Source organism: Osmia bicornis, chromosome 15 (genome assembly GCF_907164935.1).
Source record: "Osmia bicornis bicornis chromosome 15, iOsmBic2.1, whole genome shotgun sequence".
NCBI classification, from domain to species: Eukaryota; Metazoa; Arthropoda; class Insecta; order Hymenoptera; family Megachilidae; genus Osmia; species Osmia bicornis.
The window spans coordinates 6251956-6276771 of record NC_060230.1 but is presented as its reverse complement, the minus strand read 5'-3'; the positions used below and the strand labels follow the sequence as shown (position 1 = coordinate 6276771).

Here is a 24816-nt window from a genome sequence, read left to right as displayed (position 1 = left end):
ATCAATTTGGGCGTTGAATGAGTAGCTTACCTGTGACGGAAGGGAAGAATATACCGATAAGAATGGTAAAGGTGGTGGTAAGATCAACCTGGATCTGATTGTAGGTATTCCCTGACATCACGTCAATGTCCTTTGGATCCTGTCCATAAGCAATCAGTTGTCCTTCCTCTTGAAAACTGTCCCATATGTTTTCTGCACATATCAGAATCAGTACATTTAGCGAGCCTTTCACTTGTTAACACGTCCGAGGATCATTGTATGCAGCCTACCCAAGAATACACCACTGGCCAGCCCACGAATACCATTAACAATGGTCGCATTATTCTCCAGGTAGTAAGGGTCGCATTTGGTGCTGTTTCCACAGTAGATCTGATGCAAAACACCGCTGGTATTCTTATTACAATCCGTTAACACGTTGATGTCTTTCAGCAATCTTTTACCCAGAATACACATCCTGGAACAATCGATGAATCGTGTTAACCCAATGTTCTGTGGACACTGGTAACATTATTAAGATAGTATAAAGGTAACTACGAACTTAAGGGAGTCGTTTCCATAGAAGTTACGAAACAGACCCACGTAGACGGCAATGATCGAGAAGATGACACAGGCGAGAGCAACGGTGGCGAACTTGTTGACGAATTTTACGCCGATGAACACGATGGTGCCCATCACCACCAGTAGACACGTGCCGTATACCCTGAAATTATTGTACATGATACTCGGATCCTTGGTGAAGTCCCCGAATATACTGAGCGAGGGTGCCATGTAAGTCTGAAACAGAAATTTTTTGATTACATCCTGAGGAAACTTGTGTTCGTAATTATTGAAAGGAGGTCTGAAAACTCACCAGGACGATTTCAACGGCACCGATGATGTACATAGCGGCAGCCAAAGTGGTGCCCGTGTAAAATAGCATCCCCACGGCACCACCGAATTCCGGGCCCAAACTTCTAGATATCATGAAGTAGGACCCCCCGGCAGGCACCACGCCGTTGGTCGCGATGGCGCTCATACTGATAGCCGTCAACATCGTCTACGTAGAACGAAGTATTTTTCGTCACGTTTGGCACGATTATTACTCATTAGCAAGTATGGTCAGTACTTACCACACAGCAACAACAGAGCACAATGAAGAAACCCTGAACAGCACCAGCTGTACCCACCACCCAAGTCAAACGGATGAATAGGATTACACCGAAGATGTTCTGGATGCAAGGAAGGAACACACCGATCAGTGTGCCCATCCGTGCACCACCCGGGGCGGGTGGTGGCTTGCTGTCCGGGTCAGTCGCGGCTGGGATAGTGTTGCTGTAGTCTGATAGACTGTTGAGCAAGGTGGAAATACGAGGCCGGACTTCCATCTCTTCCTGAAAGTATAGAAAATATCTCATGCCATAGTTGCTTATAGGATTTTCTATTCAATACAGATTATTATTTATTGTATCCTCGTTTACTCCTTCGTTAAGGGAAAGAAACCCGGAGAAGCAATTAAAGGAAATTGGCAGACTGTAAATATTCGGTATAAAAGGAAACTCGATACCGATACAACGGCAAGAGAAAAGCGATAAATAAATCGAAGGATCGCTTTAATTGGACGGACGGTCGCGTTGCTCGAGGATTAATCAACGCGAGCGGTTAATTAATTAATTAACGAGACGTCGCGTCGCCTTACGCTATTCTCGAAAGGAAAAAATCGTGGCGTGTTGCTAACGCTAACCGCCGTCTAGATAATTGCGTGATCTGCGAGAGATAATTAAGCGAAACGCGATCCTGAAATCACGTTTCCCAGGTTACGTGAAAGCTGAACCTCGATTTAGCAAAATATCGCAGCTTCGAAGAAAACTGGATGAATTTCCACTTGACGATCTATTCATTAAACGTAGAGTAATTAGTTTCTTTGTGTTATAAAATGATCTTTTATTAAAATGTTAGTGTTTCTTCTCACTTTATACGAAAGAACGAAGTAGCTAATCCTTCTGCATAAAAGCAGTAATTCTCGAATGTCTTGCCGCTTAGCTAATTTTAATTTCATTTTCTAAATTTCCTACTATTTCTTTAGATGCAATCTTACGTAACGATTGTATTCTGACATAGAAAGATTGCTAGAAAAGGAGAAAAAAAAGGATGATCCAGAGTGACGCAGAAAGCTGGCTCGAATCGTGGCCCTTATAGACCGTTAATTAACGTGCTCTTTCGGTTCCTCGCAGACCGAAACGCGGTTTGGCTTCGACCTCGATTCCTGGATATCCAATTATCCGTTTCTCTTCTTGGAACTAGAAGGCCTCTGTCGAAATTATCTCCGACCAAAGCAACCTCCTCTTCCTCCTCCTTATCGTCGTTGATTTTCCCTGTATCCCTGTTTCTTTCTCTTTGTCGACGAAACGAGACGGAAAACTGGTAAAAGGGACTCTTGACTAATCACCAATTTCTCATAAATTTTTCTGATGTATCATTTTCAGTTCACTGTGCTTAAGAAAACATTATAATTGATAGAAACGGCACGGTAAGAAGCTGAAAGGCAATCCAAAGAAAATAAGTGAAACACGTGGACGCTTGGGGAAAACGATCTCGTGGAACAAAAGGGGAAAATCGTAGACGAGTAACGATGTTTCAAACAATAAAAAAAAAAAAAAAAAAAAAAAAAAAGATGTACAACCGCAGAAGAATCCATTCGCGGCTTGCTTGTTCGTTGAACGACAATTAAGCGAATTGCACACTTCAGAGAATTCAACCCCTTTCACCACCCTTCCTCTTACTTTCGCGTTTTAATGAAGGACCCTTCTTTTAAGAAAGGGAGAGCCTGAGCCTCCGTCGTCCCAGTTTTCTTATCCGTTCAACTTTCTCCGCGGCTCGTCTATTATCCACGCAACGAACCCGCCAGGACACAAACACAATCGTCGTAGATATATCTTTCACAATTTTACTCCGCTTCTCAATGCATCCTTTTCATTCTTTATTTACTACATCTTAGAATTGATTGATCCTGTATCAAGTTCGATAGTTACATTGAAAGGGGTCGTTCACCCTTGGCCCTTTTCACAAAGCAATAAAATACTAGTGTAAATAATTAAGGTAGATTTTTATTTGATAGGGATGAATACGTACGTTATAGAGGAAGAGATTTGTCTCGTATTCCACCTTCTTCTCGGAATTGCCGCCGCCCACCATGGAGTCGGCATCTCCTCCGGCGCCGCCGCCATCGCCTACAAAAAGAAAATAATGGTTTCCATATAATTCATGTTAGCTTCTTTATCACGCTGATGTCTGAGCTGAGCTCTGACAAATGGACTACTACTCTCGGCTTTGTCTCCGTTTCTGTGTCACAGAATTTTACCGAGAAATAAGGTTGTTCGGCAAACGCAGCAACATCGAACGTGATCGCCATCTGAGAATATGATTTATCATCTTTCTGTTTCTTCGAAGAAAGACAGTTTTCTGTATTTTTTTTTTTTTTCATGAAAATCATGCAAATTCTAGAGATCCTTGGAAGAGTCAGGTGATTATCGGATGTAAGCGAGTTCTCGACAGGGAATTAAGATCGAAACTCCCATAAGCCGGCACTCTCGAGGCCGGTGAATAGCTTCGAAGTTTGTTTCTGTTGATTTGAATGGCTAATAGCCCGGTGAAGTTTTAATCGAAATACAGGGACCGAAGTGGAAATGTTTTAGTTAACAAGTTTTAATAGTCGTCGAGGGGAAACAGGTTCCAACAGATTCGAGTCCGCAAATTTGGACTGTTCTTTTTAAAATTAATTTTCCAAAATCGTAACCATCCATGTATAAACTTTTCTTTCGGAATACCGAAGCGACGAAAAGCTTTCCTTGTATTTCCTCTTATCTGTATTTTCCACCGTGAAACGCTTCTCTCGTAACGTTACACGATTGGTACATAAAAGAGGATAACAGAAAGTGGATGCTAGAAAGGATAAGATTTTCAGGAAATATCCCAGAATAGAACGGTGCATCGGTTGCAGTATGCATTCCTTGTTCCCATCGACGTGAAATTTATCTCGAGTCACTTGTTGTCTCTATGATAACGTAATAAGGACACGCTATTCTAACATCCGTGGAATAATATTCATAAATATACCGGTGATCGTTTGTAATAATGCAAAGAAGATTGTTGCGGTTATTTGGACGTATTTCCGTATCTTCTTGGCACAGTTGGCAATGATTTAATTGGATCTCATGGTAAAAAGTTCGGGTGAACGAATCTGTAGTTACTTTTCGGAATTGTAATAGTGTCATTTGGCGAGGATGATAAGAAAAGAATGATGAATATTGTATATAAGGATCATATGGTATAGTAGGATCAAATTCGGAGTAGTACGAGTCAAGCATTGATAGGACATTTTATAAAAATCTGACGATACCAGCACCTAAATATATAATTTTCTTATGAAAAGAATTATAAATTTACATGTCAGATGAGGAAGATCGAATTTTCAGTAGTACGAGTCAACCATTAAGTCAGAACTGCACATTAATCTAATAACAAAAGACTATGAAAAACGTTGAAAAATGTTGAAAAATGCAGTTCGCGAAACAGAAGACACTCGAGGAAATCCATAGTGGTCGAAATTGATGCATCGATTGCTGCAGAGGCAAGCAGGATCCGCAGAGGCGCCCCGACGTGCTTCGACGTCGAATCGACGCCCGCCACTTCCGGGGCCACGTATTTTGTGCCCGCAATAACGAATTACGTGCAAGCACGTTTCAATCCGGCGACAGGGTCGTGAATTCCGCGTCCGTTCTCGCCTGACATTTCCGCGGACGTTTTTGTTTTCGACCTCGTTTATTTCTCGTCGTAAAAATGTTGCCAGCACTGCATGGCGGATCGTGAAAAAGTACAGACATTATAATTTTAACAGCAAATATTCGTTTCGACTCACCACAGTAATATAAATCCTTTTATAGTTCTTTTACTGGGAGATTAATTTCATGTAGAGAGATACTTTCTAGGGATCCCTAGCCGCTCTTGGTTATCTAGGGAATTTACATTTACCATCGTTCTCAGAGAAAATCTTCTTTCGAGATTTCTTTGATCGTCGCTTGGAAAACGAAAAGAACAATGATAATTCTGTTCAAACTGTCACACTGCGAAAGTAGTTGGCAAACGGGGATCTCTAGGGAATTTTTGTTCGTTCAGAACCGATCAAACAAGCAAGTTCTGAAGCTTGGAGCTGAAAAGTTTCACTAGAAAAACTTGTTTTCTTCTCTTTCACTCTCAGAATTGAAACTTATATAAAAAAAAAATACGCGAAGAAGAAAAGAGCCTCGATGTTGAGAAGGAAAATTTCTCTTCTTTTTTTCTCAGCCAAGGGTCGGCCGGCTACATTTGTATTCTAAGGTTATAGCAACGGAGATAATGAGATTCTTAAGATCTCGAGCTGGAAAAGTGTACAGCAATTAGGAGAGGTTCAATATTCGAAACAGGCTCGGCGAAATAACAAACCGACGTTTCATCTAGCAATTTAAAAAAGTAGGCCAGTCAATATTAACTCGCTGATTTGTTTCTTTGTTCCTTTGTAAATTGTATATCCCCGCGTTCGTTATCCAGAAAGAATAATCACGTCGGGGTCGTCGATGGTATTCGTTTTATCGAAAGTTTAAACGAGCTTACGTCGGAACGTTCGTTAAATCGTCTCTTAAACTAGTAACATTTCGCGAATATAGGGATTATTCCGATTTCACTGCATCTATCAGATTCCCCTTGCCTCCCTGAAGTCGATTTGCTTCACCCTGATTTACCCGTTCGACTCTATTGGTCAAGTTATCGACTCGGCGTCTCGAAGGCGTCTTTCTTCGCCGTTTTCCATCCACCGGTTCTTTTCAATCTTCCCGATTGATCCGACCATTGTGGACCATCCGATTTCGTACACGGTTTCCGGCCTCACGGACACTATTTCCCAGATTAAAGAGCGGCATCTTTTCGTCAATGCACTCGGCTGATTCGGCTTCCTTCCTTCGGTAATGAATTCAATTTGAAATCTAGCTCGATTCGTGGATTTTTCTATTGACAATTTTTCATTGACAAAATCGTATGTCACAGAAAGTTAGCTTCAATTGAATAGAACAACTCGCCTAGAAATAACTGAGAGATAAAACGAAACGTTTAAAATACTATTGTGAAGAACGGCTGACAGAGGAAAAACAGCTGTCAAGATGTGTTCCACAAAAAGTAGACAGAAAAGTAAATGCAAGCTGACGTTACAGCAGCAACTGGTCCGTACCAGGTTCCACGAACACCCTGTGTAATCAAGGAAGACCATCGTCGACGTGAAATCGCGGCGTCGCGGCGCCTGTTTAAACGGTTATTTAGTCGGTTTCCAGCTGACAAATTGCATCGAGTATCATGCATCCCTAATTATTTTAATCGTGTTTGCTCCCTCTATTATGCCCTCCTCTCTTGAATCAACGTTAAAAGCGCGTCAAATGGAAGTCCGTGAACGTGGCCTGGGTAATCACGATGTATCCTCGATCGCGATATCGATAACAGTCTGGTAAATAAAGCCTTTCCGCGTCGAACGAAAGAAGAGAAGGATCGATTACGATTCCGAACCGCCACGGAAATAGAATATTGATCACCACAGAATATTAATTATGAAGCAATTTGCTGGTACGGCAACGAGTCAATTATTCGAATTATTCGACGTAATAAAATGTGCAAAGGAAACAAGCTACAGTGTCGTCGTTGCCATTGTAAATTATTCAAACTGCTAATTACAAGTTTCTGATGAAATATTAATCGTGGTCAGATTACATTACCGGCTGATTTAATTTAATATTTAACCGGAATTTGGAGGATTTGAGATTTGAGGAAAGTTGAAGGATGATCGACATGTGGCGTTGCAGTTTATACAAGCAGGGTGAATGCAATTACGTTAAGAACCATGTGAGTGTACAATGTTGTTGTAAACACTTGGACGTGTACAAGTTATCCTAAGTGGCTAAGCGGGCTTCGAACGCGATTAATCCGTTGATACGTCTTCCAACCGGACCCTTAATCGATTTCACCTGCCAAACTGATATGCGAGATATGCGAGTAAAGTTGACAACTTTAATATCGAAAGTTTGGAAATATCACTCCCTCTATTTCGTATAGTTGGAGGGTAATAAATAATCGTACAGGGAGAAACATGAAATGCGGGAGTTTAGTAGGCAAGCGAATATAAGACTGAATTTACACACGATCGTAAAGTTCAAACATTCTCAAAGCAGCTGAAACTTCGCATAATCTCGAATATCCCGAGAAACCTCTGAAGAAGTTGAATTTTATCGAGATCGGTCGCGAGTTTTCAGCTGGTTGGGATCACTCCCTCGTTGGTCAACAAAGCGGAATCAAAGTAATGCCGCAGTTCGAGCTGCGAACTTTTGTCGAAAGAGCTGTCGAGAGATTTAAGGAAAAGTGGAGCATCGGGTCAGCGAACGATTCTTCGGAAGATTCGAGCCAGATACGGGAACCGAGCAACTGGAACACGAAACACGAACAAGCACCGCCTGGAAATTCGAGAGATCGACTGGTCGAGAACGTTTGCCAACCGTTGGCAGACCGTTGGCCCGATATTCTCTTGGGCGACTTTGCGACGCGAATTAACGAGACGCAACAACCACCACCATCCCTCCGATATATCCGATTACTTATTTTTTTGGCAATCCCAGAGAACCATTGTTCGAATCGTGCACCATTTGGTCCAGTCGACAAATTTTCCTTTCCACGTGCCTGTCAACGTGTATCAGAAGCTTGGAGAATTTTAATGTTAATAAAAGATACTACCAAACTTGGAGATTATTTCCCCTGTCAAATTATTCCCCGCACTATGCTATCCTATAAATACAAAGTGTCCGTCCGGTAGGTCGGCGACGCACGGTGCTTAGGATCTCAAACTTGGAATCGAACACCTCGATAGCCAGTGATGTGTACTCTGTCAAATACTAATACTAGAACAACCAAATTCGTCAAAATTATAGATGTCAAAGTGACGATAGTTAGCACAGTAAAGCTGTTTGTATTCTGCCCGAGCCACCGTCGATTTAATTGATGTATTCTGGTTATGTTAACTCACAGAATCGGCGCGATTCATCGCGTAATTACTTACGTATGCCCTGCTAAATCAAATCGGTTCGAACCGGATACAACGTGACTCGAATGAGGATTGAAAGTTGGTACTAACGAACGATTGTCCCGCATCATAACCAGCCATCGTGCATTCGTATATTTCTTTTCTTAATTGGCACGATGATTCGTTTGTCTACGAATGAAACAAATTTTACTCGTCAATCTATTGTGAGCGAATACGTGGATACGAATGAAAAAAAAAGTAGAATTTCAAACTGCTGCCTTCTGATATTTTCACCCGGGAGACCTGGAAAACTCTTCTTTTTTTTTCTTCTTCTTTTTTCGACATGAAACGAGAGCATGGCACTCAAACAGTTAAACACGTTCAAAAGGGAGCGTTAAAAAAATGACGAGAGTCAATCCATGAAAATATCTTTGTAGAAGCGTGTAATGAAAAGCGTGTGTGTGCTCGCAGGAGCGAGTCAGAAACGCGTGCAAGCTTAAAAGCAGAGGTAACAATGCCGGGCGTGTCCCGGTTGGTCGGGTGTCCCAATTTCACCGCTCATTGAAACGACGATAAATCGTGGCGGGACCGAAACGACGTCGCGACGATATTATTAGACATTCGACTTTATTACCATGACAGTCAGGTGGGAATTATTGGCAGCCGATTGATTTATATCGGGGAATAATCCTTTGCCGCCGGATTCGAGCTACGTATTCTTCATTCTGAAGATGATTCTCTCGATTAAGACATCAATGAAGACAAGTAACTAATGATCAAAATCAAAAACGAAAGCAACATCTAATGAAATACTATGAAAATTTATTGAAACTAAATCTTCGGAGGATGCAAGGGTGAAGTTTCAGCTGAAAAGCGATAGACGGAAAATTTGAAGAGAAAATAGTGTCTGCTTCATCAAAATCCCGAGGAATTAAGCGTAAAGAGCGGCCGTGAGCTGTCTGGTTGTATGCAAAGGCGTGGCAAGCAACGGATAGCAAGAAACGTCGTCACTTCGTGGAGCATCCTTACAATGGAAACTACTTAACCCTCCGCTTGCCCTTGTCCTAATCTCGTTTAAACGCGCGCGCGAGGCCCGGCACACGTTTTTGCCGTGGATCGAGCGAAAAGCCACTCGACCGAAAGAAGATTTCGTTGAATCAACAAAGTACCGCTGGGTTACGTAGACTCGTCGAAACTGCAAGGGCAAGTCTCGCGTCGAGATCTACTAGTTCGAGACATTCTAAGGATTTACGTGTTACAAACGTTCTACCATTGTCCCTTCGATGGATGTTTAAGAATTTCTCTCATTTCTGGAGACCGACGATGAGTTCACTTTATCCGTGTTCGAATAATGAAATAAAAAAAGTGGAGGAAGAAGAGGTGGAAGATTATTCTCAAAGGATTCTTCGAATTCCCCACGGAAGCAAGAATTTGTCCTTGCTCGAGAATTCTGCAAGGTCCGCGGTATCCTTTTAACGCGAATCGATCAGCCACTCGACCAGCGGCAAATTCGATTCGATCAACAAAGTGCTGGTTCTCTGCAGCCTCCTCGAACGAGCCTCGTTTTATTGCATCCTCTTCGGAATAGGCTAATAAATATTGAAGAAAAACAGAATACCGGAATAGGTCGTCCTCTTCACAGACAATCGACAATTCACGAGTTAAACAGCCCGTTGCGAATTCGAGGAACAGTTGTGTTTGACGAACAAACAAATTAGTTCGTCGATGCAAATTTAATGAAACGCGTCTTCGAGTTAGAGCTGTTGCTGTTATTAATTTCGTTACCGTCGAGGAAACGACAAACGGGACTGTTTGGTTTCTGTCGATCAAATTAATCTTTGCTTACATTCGCTAACGAGGTTGTCGAACCTGGAATTCGATAACAATTATTCGGAACTGAAGAAAGGGTTAAGTAGCGTGAAGCCTTGTAGTACAAGGAATTAACCTTCCTGCGAACCGGTGGACAATTCATCCGTCGTAATAACATTACGCGGGCTTCGTGTACACTAAGAATAAGAACAAACAGCGATGCACAGGTGAATAAACGTGGATTTTCCATCCAATTTGCCAGCCAAGAGAGCGAATAAAGAGGAAACTGCGAACCGAATGGACGACGATGCGCTGAGCAAACGGAAACACCGGAAGTGCTTCGCGATGACCGACGGCGAATCGTCGAGGCTGTCTCGTCGTGCTGGATGGAATTTAAATAATCGACAATTAAGAGCGAGCAGAGCGTGAATTTCCTCGTAGGTACGCTCGATCGCGCTGACGTCGAGAAACAGCAGCCTCGAAATCGAACTTGTCAAGTGCTGTCTCTTGGACGAAATCTCTCGCGATAGTCCGTTGACGCGGGAATAATCACGCTCGGATGCTAAATTCGTTGGCCTGATTACGTTGATTTTGCAAATTTTTCATAATTCGCGTGTTCCGCCTTCCCGAGTATGAGATTGTCGCCTGTCGTTGCATTTATTCTGCGTTAAACAATATTGATTTTATTACGCGGTGACATGAACTATTTTTATACATTGTATATTATATATATTTATAATATCCAGTTGGATATAGAACTTGCATGCTAGAAATACATGGAAACAAAAGGAAAGCACCGGGAATGTTGGTAGAAAAATATAGCTGAAAATATGAAAACAGAAGTAAAAATTGGAGGGCAAGAAAAGAGTTTTAATTCGAATGGTCGAATAAGAAACATAGCATCGTTCGTAGAAAAAGGAGAATAAAAAAAAGGGATGCCAGAATATATTCATACAGTGGATATGCAAATTTGAAAACCCGCTTGAACGTTCTACCACGTTGAAGATCCACTTCGCGTTGCCCTACAATTCGAAAGTGGAACAGCATCGAGGATGGACCGACCGCGGGAATATCGCGGTGTCCAATGACGAAATTTACGAGCAGAAACGTTGAAAACGAGCAGATTCACGAAATTTACGCGAGCGATCTCGTCGAGCACGGTAAATCGTCAAAATTGCGAACGGAGGAAACAACCAGCCTGGAAGAGTTTATTTTACGCCGAATTCGTGCGATTTCCATCTACAATTCCATCCAATTCATTCGATCTTTTCCGTTATCGATCAATAAATTTTCCCGACCATACATCGATCGTATCTTCGATGATGAATTCGGCGAACGAATTGCAATCTTTCCAAGATCGTATCAATTTTTTTATCCCTGCAGAGAAATTCAATAACAGAAATACGAAAGAAATATTAAACCATATGTGTACGTAAAAATAAAGGAGAAATGGACAAATGTAGCGAATGAATTAAATGGTCTTTCCTCGAGAAAAACTACCCCACCATTTTCATAGGATTTGTGTCCTGTTATTTGTATAATTTATGGTCCATCGAGGGGACAGAGAAAAAGAGGACGATTTAATTAATGGCTGACTCGTTCTAGTGGAAAAAGAAACTGGTAACGATGGAGGGATAAAAAAAACCGCAAGTAAATAAGACTTACGTTGTTTACTGAACAATGAAAGTAAAATGTTTTCCGTTATCGTGGTTATACGTTAAGCAGCTACCAAGAAACCTCTGTCCATTTCGCAGGAAAGAAGTTGAAAACAATTTTCTTTTGTTTCGGAGATTAATTGCGACAGAATAAAATTTCTTTCTCTTGGAAGAAACTTCTGAATTGCAGAAACAAACGATTTTAAATTAACAGAAGCACAATTGATGACTTTCTATGTTTCGAAATTTGTTACTTAGTATGCAACAATTTAATGAATGATCGTTGCGTTGCCATTCACGTTCACGCAGGGGGTCAAAACTGCACGAATGTACTTACACTCGGTACTTTCTTGCACGTATTGATACGATACAATCGCATCCTGGTTTCCGAACACGTAATATGTTAATGCGAATTCAGAAGGTAGCGGAACAAGCGACCCGAAATATTTTTCGGGACACGACGACGGGAATACGAAAGTTGCCGAAGAAACATGAACTTCCTTCTTCTTTTGTCGTTTTCGAAACTTCCTAGATATTTTACCATCGAAACTTCTGATTTGTGGTTTGATACCGGGGATGTATTTTAACGTTTTAGAGAAAGAAGTATCATTTTGACATTTTACAAAATTTGTGTTCGCAGTAGATTTGGATTCTTTGGAAGTAGAGACTTTCCAATTTTCAGAGATATTAAGACCACTGTGAGATTTAGAATGATGCTGCTCAGTTTGGAAGTTCATTTTCTGGGTTAGCCACCGAACTTTGGCTACTTTCATGGAGATGTCTGACTTTCGGTAGAGTTGTACTACTTTCAATATTAGGAGGAGCGGAAAGAAACTGCGAAGGCAAGATTTCTGTCTTCAGTGACTGCAAGGGAATACTTTTTCAGTCGAATACTTTAGCGACTGTGGCTGTGTTCTTAATTTAAACTTTTTTATAAAAAAGAAATACTGGTGATTTTTTAATGCTTTTAGAAATGTTTTTCACACTGTTACTAAAAGGACATCTCTTTCTTTGTATACAATCCTTTTGTATTCAACTGAATACTACACTATCATTAAAAGTATTATTCTCGTTAGTGTGTCACTTTTTGCTTCATCACCAGAACATCCGGTTCACATTCTTCACTTCTCAAGAAAGGGAAGGAGATGCTTGTCGACGAAGTCTGGCCAATTCTCCTCCCAAAAGAATATCCACAAGAACCAGGACACTGGAGATAAGAAAAGCGGGCCAATTGCTTCAGACTCGAGCTGAATTTGAAAATATCCACTCGATTTCGTTCGAGGGACGATTCGAAGGGTCCTTCAGGCTTCCAAAGTCTGCTGATTTTCAAGACATTACAGTAGAAGGGTCCACATATTCTTCGAATTGAAATTGTTGCTCCAGTTTTATTTAGTTACCACTGCAAACTCTTTGTTCAAAGAAAATTCGAATTTTCCGAATTTTGGTATCATGGATTATTAGAAAATTAAAAGACCCAACGAGACTGATATCTCTGCTAATTTAATTCACCATATCATCAAATATATCTGAAAACGCTGTAGCAACAAATTTTTAAAGAAAATTCAAATTTCCTTAATTCTGATAGTAATCTTTCCAATGTTGCACTTAAATTGCATACCCACGCAAAGAACAAGAGCATTGGACTCGAGAACGTTTCTGAAAATTAAATTGCTGTCCTACATTCGAACGTAATCCCGAAGGTTCCTCGTGGACACAAGTTGTCATTCCTTTTTACGAGAGGCAAAATTTTCCACAAGCCAGATTAATATGTTATTACATCGTCGATGTACAAGAGGATTATTTATAAAATTATTTACACAGATCGCCCCGTATGCACTTTCAAAGTGCAGCTTCCAGATGCACTTTTATAGAATGCAACTTTATGGCGGCTGAAAATTTATCTAAGGAGACCACCTGGACTCTTACCATGTTTCCAAGCTGAAATACTTATGGTGCTCTAATATTCTGCTTTTTATGGTAAGAGAACCAGCCCATTTCGCGCTGAATACCTTTGATATTATGAATGCAGCATCTTTTGTTTGAACTGCATTGGTACTCTTGCACTTGGAAAAAGCATCACGCTTCGGGCTATGGTGGAATGTTTACGGCGGTAATGGAACACGTTCGAGATACTGGAGTATTTTTGAACTATTTATGACCTTGTGTTTTATTTACTTTTTAATACTAAATTCTAAAGCTTTATTCAAATGTCCTGGCACTAATTTTGATTCTGCGAAGAGAATACTTCTTCTACTTCAATGATACTTTCAAGACCATCTTTTCTCTTATTATCCTAGTACTTTATAGCTGAGAATAAAACATCTTTTATATCGTAATATCCTCGACGAATTATGATCGAATCTGTTTCATCTGTTACAGTGTTCACACTGTGGCAAAAGCACATATCTCATTTCTTATTACTTCAATATTGAACCTACCATTATAAAACTTGTAACAATGTGTCTTTCTCTTTTCTACGTGTTTCGATCTTGAAAAACAAATGTATATTACCTTTAAACGGAGGAATTTTACAAATTCATAGAAATTTAGAGTGAGCAATCTGAGACCGTTTGAAAGGAGCCAGCAAATTGACGGAATCTGAAATCAAGTCACAGAAACGCGATATCAGCCAGGGAGCCCCAGTTTCAACCTTATATCGTCCACATAAAAAACCACCCTCTCTGCTTCGAGTTCCGGAAAATTACCCGGAGGGCTCGAACGAGAATTTAACGTGTTCCCTGCACAAGGAAAGAGCTGCCTCAGCTTACGATTTCGCTTCGGTCCGAATATCTTTCGACGACCTTTAAACTGAAATCCAACCCTGCCGGACGAACTTTGCCCTTTGATTGTCGCTTTTCCCAGGCTACGTTTCACGTTCTGTTGATCAAAGTACATTACCGGTCCCTCGCAAATATTTTTCGGATATTGAAATGATGATTTTTGATGGACCTTCGTGGATGACGAGGAAGACTTTCTGATGGACTTAAGGTAGCTCTGATAGGGTTACTTATTTGGAGGGCCGAATGAAAATTTGTGGAGGAAATTTTTCCTGAATATTAATGGTTTAAACATTTGAAATATGGCTCTTTTATACATGATGTTCCAGGAATTAATCGAACAACTATAAAAATTTGGAATTACTAAGAAGTTATTCGATCAACTCCTGGAACAACCTGTGAAATTACTCAAAGACATGGAATACAATCATACCGGCTTCCATACGGGCTGGCGAGCCATCAGGCACGGTTTTTCCCTGAGACTTTGGCGTGCCTTCGCTCATGGTTTCGACACGTCTTCGATCTTTTGATGCCGAGTTACCCTAGGCTCCCTCTTTCAGCCGCTTCCTGGAGCTTAGCGAATTCTCGCCGGTTCTTCCTCTCTTCTAATATCCTCTTTCCACCTCTGATCACTTCCTCGATCGAGTTCAATGTTTCTATCAATGTTTGGCACTTGGAACCGTGTTCAGTGTTCCTCGACGAAGCTTAAAAATTTCGTTCTCACTTTGAACCCGCAACGAACACCTTCACTGTAACTGGCGAACTTAATTTTCGATTCGAAACTGTTCCCACCTTGGTCCAGTTTGATCGGGTAACATTCTGTGCCGCGATGGGAGCAGGAAGCACGCGAGGGTGAGAAGGATCGTGACGAAAAGAAGCCGGGAGGAACGACAGGAACACGCGGCAGACCCGGACGACTCTGGCGGAGGGTGTGTAGCCTCAACGCTTCAGCCTGTTCTTCCGCATCCCTCCTACCCCGGCGGCGAGGCGGTCGACCGATACGCGAGCCTCTCTGGTCGCGGTGTCACAAGGTCACGGGGATCAGAGTGAGGATCGGTGCTGCTCCAGATAGAAGGAGGCACGCACGCAAGCCAGCCGCCGGCTCTTCTCGTTCGCGCCGCGACGTGCCGCGTCGCGTCCTGCTCGCGTTCGCGCACGCTCCCCTAATTAACGACGGAACGACGATCCCCGGAAGTCCGCGTCCGTTCGGGAGGATCGATCGTTCCGATTGCCACGAAGGCGCATCGACAGGTGCACCAGAGATACGCTCAACCGACGAGCTTCTACCTACTCGATCAGTATACTCGTCGAACGATCAACTTTATCGAATTCACCGTGTTTGCAAAAAAACTCGCTGAGCTTCCAATACGTCGGTGTCGAATTAGAACGAAACAAATATCCTGCCCGATGGACAAGAGGATCTGGCTCGCGGTTACAGGTCACCACCCCTGGACGCTCGTCTTCCCCGTGGCTCGGATGCTGCGGAGTGTTGGAACACCTCTGCCACCCTCTACTGGTCGCTTCCCTCTCTCTCTCTTTCTCTCTCTCCCTCTTTTCCCTCCACCGCTGCTCCTCCCTGTCTCTCCCTGTATGGGTGGTTTGCTATCTACGAGCGTCTGTCTGCCCTGACGGTCGCGGTTCCTTATCTATCGGGCGTGGATCGCGAGCGACTCGCTGGTGGACAGGCGAGCGACGAGGACGAGGACGAGGAGAGCTTTCCCTCGCCGGAAAACGGGGAAACGTCGACTGAGAGACGCTGCTCCGGCGACGAGGACGTAGGCCGAGAGGGGTTACGAACGAACACTCCCGGCTTTTCCAGGCCTTCTCTCTTTCCTTCCCTCCTCGGAGGCGCGCACGCTCTATCCGCACCTTCCCCTCATCGCCCCTCTTTACATCCTCCCTCTCTCGCTCTCCGTGTTTCTCCCTCTCGTCCAGCTTTCGATCTTCTCCTTTTATCTCACCCTCGTCTTGCCTCCAACTTCGCCAGTCACCCTCCCAACCCTTATTCCCTTGGTACCCCTCGCCACTCCTCGCCGGCCTGTACCCTGTGTCCGCTTATCCTGGCTGCTGGTTAGTTCGGTTGCACTCGCGCGAACCAGCCGCGACGCGTCCCGGGCGTTCTCAGCAGCTCTCGCCACCGCTTTTCCACCCACGTACCGCGCAAGCGCGCCCTGCACCCCCGGGGATGCCACCCCTTTCTCCTGCTGCCGGATTCTCTCACTGTCTTCCTTCTTGCTCTGTCTTTCTCTGCGGCTTCCTTGTGTGCGTTCTATCCTGTTCAGCTGGACAGAAATGATACATAAAGAGAGGAAGATGACGAGAGTATCCCTATTCTTTTTCTCTCAGCTTTTCTACTCCTGCCTCTTTTTGCTGCTCTGATCTCCGTGTGTTCCTTTGTCTTTATTTCCGTTTCTTCTTCGTAGTCTTCCTCTTTGGATTTTACTACCTGCTGTTGGAGATATTCATCCGGTAGTGTGGGAAGGGTGATCATATTTTACCTTTATTTCATTCTAGGTACATATACGTATTTCCAATTTTTATTTATTTTCTTTTCTTTCATCGCGTAAACATCCAGTTAATCGTTTGTAAATATTCTCTTTCTTCAATTGCACCTTTACATTTACCATATTTTTTTCTGTTTACCGATTCTCTTTCAAAGTTGTTTTATAAACTTTTCTTTTTATATTTTTTGTTTCTATCGATTTTCGCAACACCTACACATTTGCTTGATGCATGTGTATTCTTGTTTATTGACGTACTCCTTTGACTTTTATTTTATTTATCACTCTCACGTAGGACTTCCGTTTCGTACGCGTAGGACTTTGTTGTTTGTTTCCTCTCGGTATTTTATCGCTTCGACACGTAGCCTCAACTATATTTTTTCCCTTTTTCGATCGACGCATTTTGTGTGCCACCCTTTTGAACCCTCTTCAATATTATTTTACTTTTATGAAACACCTCATGTCTTTTCTATCTCTTCTTTTGTCGTTATTTTTATTTTCTTCGATTTTTACCTTCTTTCTCCTTTATTTTTAGAGGGTACGTACATTTCTCCGTACCTTTTTCCAACGATTTTAATAACGTACACATCGTGCCCTCTTTTCCTTCGTTTTCCGTTGCCCTCCTTCGTCTGTTTTGTCTTCCACGGACAGACTTAACGCGTTCCGTCGCCGCGAAACTCGTGTACCTTTTCCCTTGTTCTCCATTTGAATTCACGTAAATCGTCTCGTTGCCTGAAATATTGCTCTCCAATTTCAACATTCCCAACCACTGATCAATTTTAAACCATCAAAATATTTCCTCGCGGTCCGCTCGTTTTCATTCTTGCCAAAACAAACGGAAGAGAATTGCTGGCGAAATTTTCATGAAAACACAAAACAGTAACCCGGTCTCCCGTTACCAACGTTCAAATTACTGCACGTTTCCGTTTGTCGTTTCGCGTTGAGTCCAATTTTTCCACATTTCTTCTCTTTCTCTCTCTCTGTTTTCCTTTCCATTTTCCTCGTCTGGCCAGTTTTATCGACGTCGCTGATGAATTTGCCGATTGTCACGAGAACTCGTTCGCCGACATGTCGTCGTTTATCCAAAGAACGATTACGAGAGAAGGAAAAGAAAATTGAAATGACGGAGATTCTAGACGAAGTGACGCACGATCTTCTTTCCCAGATTTCTGTTTCTTTGGGACCATTTGGGATCGTCAAGTTATTGTGAAAATTAAGTAAATTTGAATTTTAAAAAAGAAGCAAAGGTACAGGTACGTGTTACTATCCTTAAAATGATTAAACGTCCAGTTTAAACGACAGGGCTTCGATGCGAAGGGAAAAAAGTCGCGCTTTATTTCCTCCATAAAGCGCGATATTTATATCCGCGCGCGTACGCGCGCCCTAAAGCCCAGGCTGAAAGCTTTAAGCTCGGCCTGAAATGTCGCTAGATCGAACGCTTGCTCTCGTTTCTCTCCCACCAAGAATTCGTCAACTCTTAGTAATTTCACTTTTCCACCCTGTTGTATTGTTCCTCGTCTGATTTGATCGTAGGAAATGCAATGAATCTTTGGTTAGATTAATTATCCGATAATTATTCTTAAGGGTGATTTAAATACTATTTCGTGAGGAAGGGTTTCAATTGGGTTTATCTTGGATTTCTTACTATTTGCTTTGACAGGGGAATTTCAAAGAATTTATGATGCTTAAGAACACGCTATGGTGCAAATAACAAACATGGAAATGTTTGAAAATAAAACAGAGAAAGAGCTGAGTTAGATTTATGGTAGATTTAAATCTAGCTGAGTCTGCTTGTAAAGAAAGCAGGAAAATCTCTGTTGACTGAAGATTTAATTCATCTTTCTTTCTGTTTACTTGTGAAGATATAAAGCGGAGTGAATTGAACTTGAGATGGACTCATCTTCGTTAAGTTGCTTTTTATTGACTGATAAAACAAGCATCGCGCTCGTCTTTCTTTTGGCCCCGAGAAAAGTCAGTGTTCATTTCTGTGGAAGAAGAAACAAGACCAGCTAGCCCATCCGCATCACATCCCAATTAGATTTTCGTTACGCTCGTTCTCGTTTACACGTAAAAACACGCCGAAAATCTGGCCAAGACCCAACTGGAGTCGACTAAAATTCATTTTCGTTCGCTACCTTCATTTAACCAACCCTTAAGACGTGTAAAACGCATAGAAGATAATCTTAATTTCTCATTTTTTATAATCCATTCACAGTTTAGCCCATTAGCTTAAAAATATTAGTTTAGAAATTAACTAATTTCCTTTGCAAGTAATTTGTCACCTTCGTATCGTGCCTTGATAATGAATAACATAAATGAAAATGTTTTCTTTAAATCAAACGATTATGTTCGCCGTGCTTGAAAACATTCAATGATTGTTTTCTGGTAAAACATTTTGGAATAAGCTGGGATAATTGGATTCTAAAAAATGATACTTCGTCGCGGGGTAATCTGCTCCCCTTGAAACGCTGCCAGCACGATCGTATCGAGCTAACAGGCAATAACGATGCCACGTTGATGGTAAACGACGCCCGGCAAAGGATACTAAACTCTCGTTCATCGACTTCGTTCCACGCAATCATTTCCCTGCTCGTTGAATCGCGAACTTGCGGAAACGCTCAGTCAATGCTCGCATTACAGTCAGTCAACTTTGCACGGCCGCAACTTGGTTCGTCAGAAACTTTTGGTCTAACCTTTCCGTTTGAACGAAGGAAAAATCAATTACCGCGAAAATTCTACATAGAACCGAACGGAGTATCGTTACACCGCTCGTTTAAATCCTAAATGAAGTTGTAATTATGGAAGGATACGGAATGGAAAACACGATTAAATGAATTCGATCACGTTTGGCAGAGAATCAAGTGACGGTAGTCTCGTGAATACGATTCCTAGCTGCGACGATTTATCCGAACAGATCCGTGTAACGTAAATCCATGTAAATACGATGCGTTTCGCTCGAATCGAATCGGCGAAGGCCAATAATTAATTCAGCTTCGCAACGTGGATCTCGTGGCAGCTGGTGACCGTTTAATCTGTAACGCAATCTCGTCGGTTTGCTTTCCACGCGAGAGATTATTCTTTTTTCCCTGACTATTCTATGCGGAATGAAAACTAGCCTGGAAAACCAATCCATGCTATTGCACTGTATCACGTACGATGGTAAACTATTTCCGCTAGATTTGAAAATTAAAAAATATGTATGTTCAGTAGAGCAAGATTTTAAGTAGAATAGGACTATAGAGGGTCGGACAGAACGTCGTCAGTAGAACAGATCCATGGATTGTCAGACAGAGTCCGTTCTCTATATACAAAATTTGGAAATTACTAATAAAATGATATATACAATGGATTGAAATTCATACATGGTAGAATACATTACGGAAGGTGGTACATCGGATACAAGCCATAGCGCATCCGCTAGAAAAGGAGAAGCAACGGTAATTAAGGTTGCATCGCATGGTGCATAACGGTGCATTCAAATGGGCCAGGCAAATCCCTTGGAAAATTGCTAATAAATGGAGAAGCGACGTCGCTGTGAAGCGGTCTCCGCATGGAATTGTAAAGCTTCTAGCACGTAAACGATCTAACATCAGCCGACTTTGCGATACCGATCTTCCTTCCTAACCGATTCGCGCTGATTAACTTCGTCAAGTTACCGTCCCGACGGATTTTCAACTTCGAACGCGATCAAACGCGACGATTACATATAGCTTAATCATTCTCAACCTCTGTCTTCTTGCTGTTAAAAATTTTTCGAGCAACAACGAAACAACAGAGTGCTCGAGTAACCGGTTCGCGATGCGGTTAATTGCATTTGAGCTGTTAATAGCAAAAGGTGAAGTTTACAGCGACGAGGTTAATAGTGCCATGGCTTTCACAAAGGAACACCCTTGCGATCAGGTAACCAGCGATGTTCCTCTCTCGTGTAGCAATTACATTCAATTACAGGATCACTCGACCGTAATTAGAACGCGTCGTGCTCCTCTGTTTTTGTTCGTTGCCGCGTTCGTCTCGTAAATTCGTGAACCGAGCCCGGCCATTTTTGATAACCGAGTTACATTTTCCGCGAAAGCAAAACTGTGCTCGTTCGGCTTCTGTTTTCATTTTTTATTCTTTTTTTTTTTTTTTAGATAGGCGTTGAAACAGGGGGAGAAAAAGGTCAAACGCGCAGGGCTATTGAACGTTAATGAATTGGTATCGCACAACCCGAGGCTCGTTTTTCCAAGCGACACGTTCGCTTTTAATTTTAATCACGCGATGCTGGATTCCTTTTTTTTTCATTCCACGACGTCCTTTTTTGTTTCTCTTCATTGTCAGAGCTGAATTCGTTTGGATACGGAGGGAAAAGTGTGACACGTTCGAATCGATTTTCATCGAACAAAAGATTATTTGTTTTTGAAAAATTAATAATTCTCGCTAAAGTCTGTTTCTAACTGATAAATTTACGAATCAAATTTTAATCCCTACAAATGGTAACAATCATTCTATACAAGCTACCCTTATGTTCAAATTTATCATTCAACCCGAAATTTATTTAAAACGCTTCACCCAATATCTAGAAGCACCCTCTTGCATAAACCGCCTTCACCCTTCGGTCCAACCGATCAATTTACCCAAATAACCGCACGGGAAGCCCAATAATCTCAGCCATTCTATAAAAAAGCCATTAACCATACCACGCTGCTCTGAATCTATCCCAATATCCAGGTTCATCTCGTTCCTCTTCCAATAACACCGAGATGAATGCATCAAGTTTGAAAATTTTGAAAATTTCGATTGGAGATCTACCCCTTCGAGATGGATTGACGCATCGTGGCCCTTAGGATTCGCCGGAGAGGCATAGAAAAAAAAATACCCCGTCATCGCTTGGACAGAGAAGAGAAGAGGGTGCGCCAGGGGAAGGGGCGGTGAAAGTAGGCCAGTGGGTGATCGGGCCGCGGCTTCAACCCCTCCTGGAACTCTCTACGCTTGCGTAACGTAATGTTTCCCGGGTTTTACGTCATCGTGCCTCCGGTGACGTCACTGCCGACCACCACACGCACCCCGTTCAACCCCCTCTAACCGGGTATAAAAGGCTGGCGCCACGAGCCGAGGGATCTAGCTAACTTCAGTCACCCTTCGTACCACCAAACCCCTTGACGGGGATATTCTTTACAACGAAGGGTGATTGAAAAATGGACGAGAGAAGGGAGGATTTCTTTCCGAACTGTAAAAAGGGCGGTGACACGACGCTAGAATAAACTGGAATTAATTGGTGTAGCCTCTGTCGGATTCTAAGGATAATTTTCTAATTCTTCTTCTATGCTTGTTGAAAAGGAACATGAATTTTACTAGTCTGATGGAAAATTAAATACGGTTTTTCTTGATAGTCTTAAGTGGCCTTCTTATTAATCTTCATGGACAACTCGAGCGTGATGTAACATTGGTCGTGCAAATTGTCGCGAGCAAAGCTTATTAAAAAGTCGAACAGATAATCCACACCTTGTAATTCCCCGCCAATGATTTGCCAACAAAGAGGATGAGTTGCATGTTGCTAAAGCGAAGGAGGTTAGCAAATGAATAGAGTTGCTGGTGAAGATTGAAAACTGAGATTAGAATGAAGATAAAAGATCCATATTCGCAACTATTAAATTTATTTTAATTGCACCGCATCAATATTTGAATATTAAAGTGATTAATATCTGAGCTTGCAAATTTCGATGATTTTTTTGCACCTTAACTGCGATGCGCTCGTGCTTGAATTTTAAACCTACGAGCTTGCAGATGTTCAATTCCTTTACCCAAAGTACCTTAATATTTTAATTTTCCACGCCTCAGAAATTTGAGCTTGCAAATTTCGAGAATCTCCTGACCCGCAAGCGGGTTTCACCAATTTTTTCCGGATGCATCTAAACCGTACAATATCCGCGTTTCCAATTTTTGAGAGCACCGGTTTAAACGACGTCGCGGGTCGGTGAAAAATTCGCTAAAAATTTCGGAACAACGCCCGAGGGCTGCGGATGGGAAGCAAGCAAGTCTCATCTTGGAGTATTCAAGCTCCATTAAGCTCGCCACCAGAAACCCCGTTGGCCGGGGGCTATGGAGCCGGGATAAGAAACCCCTTCGAATTCCTCTTATCTGGGTCAAAGATATGTTCCCCTCTCGTCGGTTGATATCTATATAAGTTACCATCTACACGTCCTGTGTGCATCCTGCACGATAAACATCGTTGACACGGATCAGCCCGCGGACTTTTCAGGACGGTCCACTCGTAACTAATAATGTGCTGATCGAGCCACTCGCGCATGTGCAACGCTTTGAAATTTCAATGATTTCTCAAGTCGAGCTTGCAGTTTTTCGATTAATTTTCTAGTCATCATCACCTGTTCTCGCAAGATAAAATCGTTCGTTGACACGAACTTGCAGGTGTTGAAGTTACTTCAGCTACAAACCTGAAATTCGTTTCAACTTGAGCTGGCAGCATTTACTGATTTTCTCAGCCGAGCATGCAGCTGCTCTATGCAGTTTAATATTACCCCGTCTGCGTTGAAACGTTGGGACCATTAAAATCAGGCCTCGCTGAGAACGTTCGAAATTAACGAGTCTCGAAACGTTTCTCGAGGAAATCGTCGACGAAGAGTCATCGAAGCGGAAACTCGGTGTGCGAGCTGTTACTTGGTCGATCGACGGTATCGGCGCGAGCAAATAAACTCGCCGAATTTTCCTGTTCCCCACAGTTTACCGAAACCGTCCCACCATTTCAACGGAGTTTAATTCGGTAAACAGTTTCATCTCGTGGTGGCCCATTACCGTGAAGCGTGCTAATGCACAGCAAATATTTAACTGAAACCAGTAAATCGTTCCATGGGAACGGATCTGATACCGTTTCGCAACGAAAATTGTTTTACTGCATATTTACTTTCATTTTGTTGTATCTTCGGTTTGTTTTAACGAATCCTCAACACACTCGCTGTCGAGTTTTCGTTATCCTTTGTGAGCAAGTTTTCTTCTTAAAATAACAATCTGTCTGGTGATGGACTTTAAATATTGTCCTCCGTTTACGGTGTAATTGCAACGTTCTTTCCTTCATTAAAATCTAATCGCATCCGATAGTTGATGAGGAATTTTGCTGCGAAAGAGAGCGAGCCTGCCTTTGGACAACGTAATTTCATTGCAGTGCAATGTTCAGGCGATCAAGTACAATTTGCACGAAGTTTTCAAAGTGCTTTCCTCTCTCGATGAAATGTGATTTCGATTCTTTGACTTTACGGTGAGAAATTTCATTAACGTATCATCGGCGGGCTATCTGGATGCATCTCTCGATTACCACGCGTTCATTTTCATGTGCTGCATTTGTTTCGGTACGTATCAAAGAGACGAGGAAATTTATTCGCGAAAATGAATGAGACTGTGCTAAAACAATTCCCCTGGCAATTTGCGAAAGCTTTTCACAGCTGAAATAATGTTTCGCGTATTTATGAAATTTGTTGAATTATAAGTAATAATTTGATAATTGCCAAAAACTTCAAGTGTGAAAGGAAAATCGATCGTCGTTGAATTGATTAGATCGTGTTGATAAAAGGTTCTCGTGACTGATGGAATTTGAGAAAGGCAAAAGGAATCCACCGCTCGACAGCAGGAATTTTTTCGATTGAAATCACGAGCCTTCACCTAGCGACACACGTCCGCTCTTTTTTTCATCCGCATATCGACGGAATTGATTGTCCTTCGAATGCCAACGAAAGGTGAAAAAGGTAACCACGGAGGGAGATGAGAACAAAAAACACAGAGAAATGAAATCGGTAATAGAAAGTCTGAACGAATTCCAACTAATGACACGAAGCGAAAGCAATTTAACGAAGTTAGCAAACCCAAAGCGAATAAACTTGTTGGAACGTCGTTTTCGCGAGCAGAGAATATTAAGTTCCTTGCAAACATTGGTAACTTTGTTGGAAAACTTGTCCTACATGTTGGTAATAACCCACCAAAGGGTCGTGGAAATTTCGCGAAATATTACGAAAGTGAAAATT

The 24816-nt window shown here is 42.1% G+C and overlaps 1 protein-coding gene across 5 annotated transcripts in view; it reads right to left on the bottom strand.

Annotated features, from left to right (window-relative positions):
• LOC114877825 (solute carrier family 12 member 4) overlaps positions 1-24816 on the bottom strand; it is a 69633-nt gene that overhangs the window by 8019 nt on the left and 36798 nt on the right. For 4 of the 5 annotated variants that reach the window (XM_029190876.2, XM_029190877.2, XM_029190878.2 and 1 more), the window contains 6 exons: positions 3109-3206; positions 1110-1370; positions 851-1036; positions 539-774; positions 270-454; positions 31-192 (listed from right to left, as the gene is read on the bottom strand). In XM_029190876.2, the coding sequence (XP_029046709.1) occupies positions 31-192; positions 270-454; positions 539-774; positions 851-1036; positions 1110-1370; positions 3109-3206 (1128 nt within the window). Of the gene's footprint in view, positions 1-30; positions 193-269; positions 455-538; positions 775-850; positions 1037-1109; positions 1371-3108; positions 3207-14739; positions 16115-24816 lie in introns of those variants that run through there. The other variant, XM_029190879.2, reaches the window with a different exon arrangement.